This window comes from Sinocyclocheilus anshuiensis, unplaced genomic scaffold (genome assembly GCF_001515605.1).
Source record: "Sinocyclocheilus anshuiensis isolate Anshui unplaced genomic scaffold, SAMN03320099.WGS_v1.1 scaffold334, whole genome shotgun sequence".
In the NCBI taxonomy this organism is placed as follows: Eukaryota; Metazoa; Chordata; class Actinopteri; order Cypriniformes; family Cyprinidae; genus Sinocyclocheilus; species Sinocyclocheilus anshuiensis.
In genome coordinates, this window is record NW_015546055.1 from 1,173,356 (window position 1) to 1,178,958 (window position 5,603).

Genomic DNA, 5,603 nt, shown 5'->3' on the forward strand with positions numbered 1-5,603 from the left:
TTAACCTCTTTTAAACATATTAATCAGTAAATAGACTAAAGGTAACAGTATACACGTTATACAGGGTACAATACTTTTCATGCCATATAGGTAAACACACTTTGGGAGAAATGAATGAAAAACTCACTCTTATATGAGACTCTGGATTATCAATCACGTGGAAACTGGCACGTGCGAACTCACATCATTGTTCTCCCCTCTTAACAGTATAATACACAACAATTTCTGCATGTTCCTTCCATACATGTATTACACTGTATTATTTTACATTATAACAGTCTTCAAAACATATTTTAAATTAACTTACGCTCAATCTCCGTTGAAGTAGGCCTGAATCCCCTCCCCCACCGGAGTTCTCTCATGTGCAGCAACAAAACACTAATATAAACACTGAATTAAGGCATCCACTCTGTGCAGTCCCACAACTGAAACCACCACAGGTCCACGAGTTGATAACCAGCCTGGATTATATCAGTTTAACAATTTTTAACAACTATTTTCTCCTCACTTGTAACTGCTGCTTCTATCGGCGCTATCTCTGTTGCCCTCTGACGCACACTCTCTCTCTTGTGCGCATGCTCAAACTCTTAAAGGAGACAGCACGCATAACTGCATCATAGCGAAAACTTAAAGGGGAATCACCAGGGGAATTAAATATTGGACTATTCCTGCCCCGGTTACACTCTCCCCTGCCTACAGTCAACGTCCTCGATGACTGCAAACACCTTTCAATCATCCATTACTCCTTGTAGTTTACCGGATGTGTACAAGACCATACCCGCTAACACTTGGGAAAGGACATCGGGACTGAAGGACACAGCATTACAAGCAGATTTAGGCAGTCTGTTTGGATTACCATGAACACCAGCTGTTGGCCGCTGGGTCCTGCGTGGCGTAGGATGGGGTACAGCACTTTTTTCTCTGGGCTTTCGGGAAACAGGAACTGGCCTAGCCAAAACCACATCCAAAGGTGAATCAGTTCTTTCGGTATCAGGCAGATAGAGCTCTTCAACAGCACTCGCCTCATTATTCCCTTGTGCATCATTATATATTCCTTGTGCTTCTTCCACTCCAGGCCCAGCACAATTGTCTGGTTCCACATCTGGCTGCTGTGATAGGTCTCACTTTTCTCCGTGGCATTGGGACTGGTCTCGGACAGGGCCTAATGTCGGATCTATGTACTCTTTTTACAGGACCGCCTCTCACTGGCTCCACAGTGTAGGTCGTACCATGCACCTCCACCACCTTATAGGCTGTGGGTGCCCAGGCGTCCTGTATCTTGTTCCTTCCTGGGGGACGATATCGTAAGAACACCTGCTGACCAACTGCAACCTCTGGACAGTATACCCCACTCTCACGCTTGGCAACTCGGTCTGCTGCCTTCCTTTCAGCATACTCACGTGCCCGGGTATGAGCATCCCGAAGCCGCTCCTTATGGACAGACAACCAGGCAGGCTCCTTCTCTTGCACTGGCTCCTGGCCCAACAAGGCATCTACTGGTAAGTGTGGCTGCATACCAAACAGCATGTAGTAAGGGGAGTAACCAGTGAAGGAATGAGGTGTCACATTATAGGCGTACACCAGCTCAGGTAAGTATTCTGGCCATTTTCGTTTCTTGTCAGGTGGCAAGGAACGCAAAAGGTCATGCAGAGTGCTGTTAAATCTCTCGCACTGTGCATTTCCCTGGGGGTGATGTGGCGTAGTGCGGGACTTTCTCACCCCATACAGTTTACAGAGCTCTGCAATAACGGCACTCTCGAAGTTCCTCCCCTGGTCTGAATGAAGACGCTGAGGCACACCGTACTTGAGGAACCATTCCTTCAGAAGGATCTTTGCGGTAGTGTCCGCCTTCTGATTGAGGGTGGGGAATGCCTGGCTGAACTTAGTGAATACATCCGTCACAACCAGGACATTCTCCTGTCCATCCGACGCAGGTTCCAATGTGGTGAAATCCATTGCGACCACTTCCAGTGGATGAGAAGCCAAGAATGGGGTCCAAGGTGCCTGAATCTTGGGCTGCGGCATTTTTGCTAGCACGCACCGCTGGCACTCCTTCACCCACTTATCCACAGCTTTATACATCCCAACCCAATAACAACGCTGCTTGAGCAGGGCCAGCGTCCTCTCCACGCCTTGATGCCCCATCTGGTCATGAACATTTCGCAACACCATTTCGACCAGTCATGTAGGGAGCAACAACTGTTGGCATTCCCCATTGAACACATCGTCAATCGCTCTGTACATCAGCCCTTCTTTCTCTTGGATCTTGTCCCACTGCTTAAGCAACATCCTCAACGGTCTGGACAAGTGCTTTCTCTCACGATTTGTGGGTTTCCTCTTCTTGTCCCAGAAACTCTTGAGCACACTGATGGTCGGATCTGCATCCTGAAACTGACGAAGCTCATCCTTTGTGTATCCAGGTAATGTTGGGGTATTCTCCATGGGTCCCCCTCCAGACTCTCTATGCTCTATGGCTGCATGTAACAGTCCTATTTCTCCCTCTCTAGGACTCGCCACTAGCCCTGCCAGGTCAACTTCCAGTGCAGTCCCTGTACAAAGCCCACTGCAAATAGTCACACAGCCATCGTACTCTGAATCCTCAGTTACCACCTCCATCGCCTCCAGTCCTGGTCTTCAAGAGAGAGCGTCAGCTGCAGTGTTACACCGTCCAGGGCGGTACTGGACTTTGAAATCGAATATCGCAAGCTGTGCAGCTCACCTCTGTTCAATGGCACCCAGCTTAGCCGTGTTGAGGTGGCAGAGCGGATTGTTATCTGTTAGAACAGTAAATCTGGATCCTAGCAGGTAACTCCTGAATTTCTCCACCACAGCCCATTTGAGTGCCAGGAGCTCTAGCTTCATACTACTGTAGTTCCTGTCATTTCGCTCTGAGCCCCTCAACCTCCGGCTTGCATAGGCTATCACAGTCTTACTTCCCTCTTGCTGCTGGTATAGCACAGCACCCAATCCCAGGTTACTGGCGTCGGTCTCCAGCACAAACGGTAGGGTGAAGTCTGCGTAGCCTAGTGTCGGAGCACAGGTAAGCTTCTCCTTGAGGTGCTCAAAGGCTTGCTGGCACTCCACTGTCCAAGAGTCCTTAAACAACTTGTTGGCCTGAGCAACACTCCCTTGGTGGACACAAGTGTTTACAACATCATGGAGCGGACCGGCCACCTTAGAGAAGCCCTCAATGAATCTCCGATAGTAACTGCAGAATCCTAAAAAGGATCGCAGCTCCTTTAGAGTGTTAGGGATTGGCCACTGCTTCACTGCACTCACTTTGTCTGGGTCTGTAGACACCCCTTGAGCAGATATCACATGCCCCAAGAACTCTACCTCGGACTGCAGGAAGTGGCATTTTTCCACCTTAACCTTGAGTCCGGCCTCCCTCAACCTTTGTAACACAGTCTCAAGCCTCACTAAGTGTCCCTCGAATGTACTTGAGTACACAAGCAAATCGTCCAAATAGACGAGTACCATTTGAAAGACCAGGTCACTCATTATGGCCTACATGAGACGTTGGAATGTCGCTGGCGCATTATATAGGCCAAACGGCATCCGCTGGTACTCATACAGGCCAAATGGTGTAATGAAAGAGGTTTTGTGGCGGTCCTTCTCATGAACTGCTACCTGGTGATAGCCACTCGCTAGGTCAATAGACGAGAACATCTTGGCCTTACTCAAAGCATCCAGACTCTCATCTATTCGTGGCAACGGGAATGCATCACGCCTAGTTTTACAGTTCAGCTTCCGTTAGTCCACGCATAGCCTAAGACTCCCGTCAGTCTTCCGGACTAACACCACCGGAGATGCATACGAACTGGAGCTGTCTTGGATGACACGCTTTTTGAGAAGTCCAGAGATATGGTCCTTCACCTCCTGGAATTGGTTTGGTGGTATACGTCGGTATGACTGTGAGACAGGAAGGTCTTCGTTCAAGGGAATCTCATGCTTTACCAGTTCAGTATAACCGAGGTCTTCATCAGTGATGGCAAACATGTCCAGGTATCCCCTCAGAAGCGCCTTCAGCTCTGCCTGCTGGGCAGGGGTACGCCGATCTGCACTTTCTCCAAGGGACACTGCAGGTCACTGCTAACCCCCGTCATTGACCTCTGGTTTACCATAACTTCCTCATGATCTGCAGAGATTCGATGGAATCTAACTTCGCAGGAGCTACTCTCAACACGACGACCCTGGCCAAGTACCCCTAGTTTCACCTTTGGTGGCAACCACACACCTTCTGGGGACAAGTTTACTACCTGCACTGGGAATACCCGCCTACCGGGTGATACCAAGGTGGGAATCAGGACCAAGCCACTTGGCAATGATGCCTTACCTGGCTCAAACAACCTTAAGTTTCTGTTTTCAGCTAGTTCTTTATGTGCTCTGGCCTGAATTGTAGCCACTGAGGCAGCAGGTACGTACGACTTACAGTGGGTACGGAAAGTATTCAGACCCCCTTAAATTTTTCACTCTTTGTTATATTGCAGCCATTTGCTAAAATCATTTAAGTTAATTTTTTTTCCTCATTAATGTACACACCGCACCCCATATTGACAGAAAAACACAGAATTGTTGACATTTTTGCAGATTTATTAAAAAAGAAAAACTGAAATATCACATGGTCCTAAGTATTCAGACCCTTTGCTGTGACACTCATATATTTAACTCAGGTGCTGTCCATTCCTTCTGATCAACATAGATGGTTCTATCCCTTCATTTGAGTCCAGCTGTGTTTGATTATACTGATTGGACTTGATTAGGAAAGCCACACACCTGTCTATATAAGACCTTACAGCTCACAGAGCAAATGAGGATATCAAGTTCAACATACCCAAGGTAGGGAAGAGGCAACCCGTTGGCGGCAGTAATCTTTAACCACCTGCTTGTACAATGCATGTCTTTGTCTTCCCCATGAAGATGTTTTTTAAAGAAGTTCTCTGTCAAAGTACTCACGTTACTGCCAGTGTCTAACAGGCACTGGATGGCTACCCCCCCAGCGTGAATTTCCACTTCTGGGCACTTGCCCATTTTCATGGAAGCACTGCCCAGTGCATTGCCTGGCTATGTGCCCGACGCCCTCACATCTCAAACAAATGGGTTGGCCATCCCGGGTATACCTCGGCTTAAACTTGGGCTTACTAGGTTTCTCACAAGTTGGGTCAGACCTCTGAATCGTGAGATCTGAGATCACGTTGGTAAGGTCCCCGATTGCTTTCCCTTGTTGTGTAATTACCTTAATTACCTCTTGTAGGTTGTAGGGCAAGTCATTTGGTACAGTGGCGGTCATCCTTGCATGCTCTACACTTTCCTCCACACTCACTAGGTTTCGGTTTCGGGCCACATTAGCTGGACGAGGTCTCTCTTCTGAGCACCACAAAAGGGCCTCCTCACGAACTTCGAATAATGTAGCATGAGGTCGCTCTCTGACCACCTTGCGCAGTTCCCTCCGGAGTGCTGAATCCCTCACCCCTTCTATAAACTGGTCTCTCAAAACCAACTGCACATTTGGAACACAATGTGGTGCTTGTTGCAGTGCAGCATTTAACATCAATGACAGTGCATGTGAAAAATCACGAAAATCCTCACCTTCCAATTGTTTC

General features: G+C 48.1%; 1 protein-coding gene across 1 annotated transcript in view; it reads right to left on the reverse strand.

Annotated features, from left to right (window-relative positions):
* Nucleotides 1-3,507: 3,507 nt before the first annotated feature.
* LOC107699248 (uncharacterized) overlaps nucleotides 3,508-5,603 on the reverse strand; it is a 4,317-nt gene continuing 2,221 nt past the window's right edge. The window contains exons 2-5 of the mRNA XM_016500444.1: nucleotides 5,246-5,589; nucleotides 4,238-4,427; nucleotides 3,822-4,058; nucleotides 3,508-3,701 (exon numbers count right to left, since the gene is read on the reverse strand). Of these exons, the coding sequence (XP_016355930.1) occupies nucleotides 3,508-3,701; nucleotides 3,822-4,058; nucleotides 4,238-4,427; nucleotides 5,246-5,589 (965 nt within the window). The remainder of the gene's footprint in view (nucleotides 3,702-3,821; nucleotides 4,059-4,237; nucleotides 4,428-5,245; nucleotides 5,590-5,603) is intronic.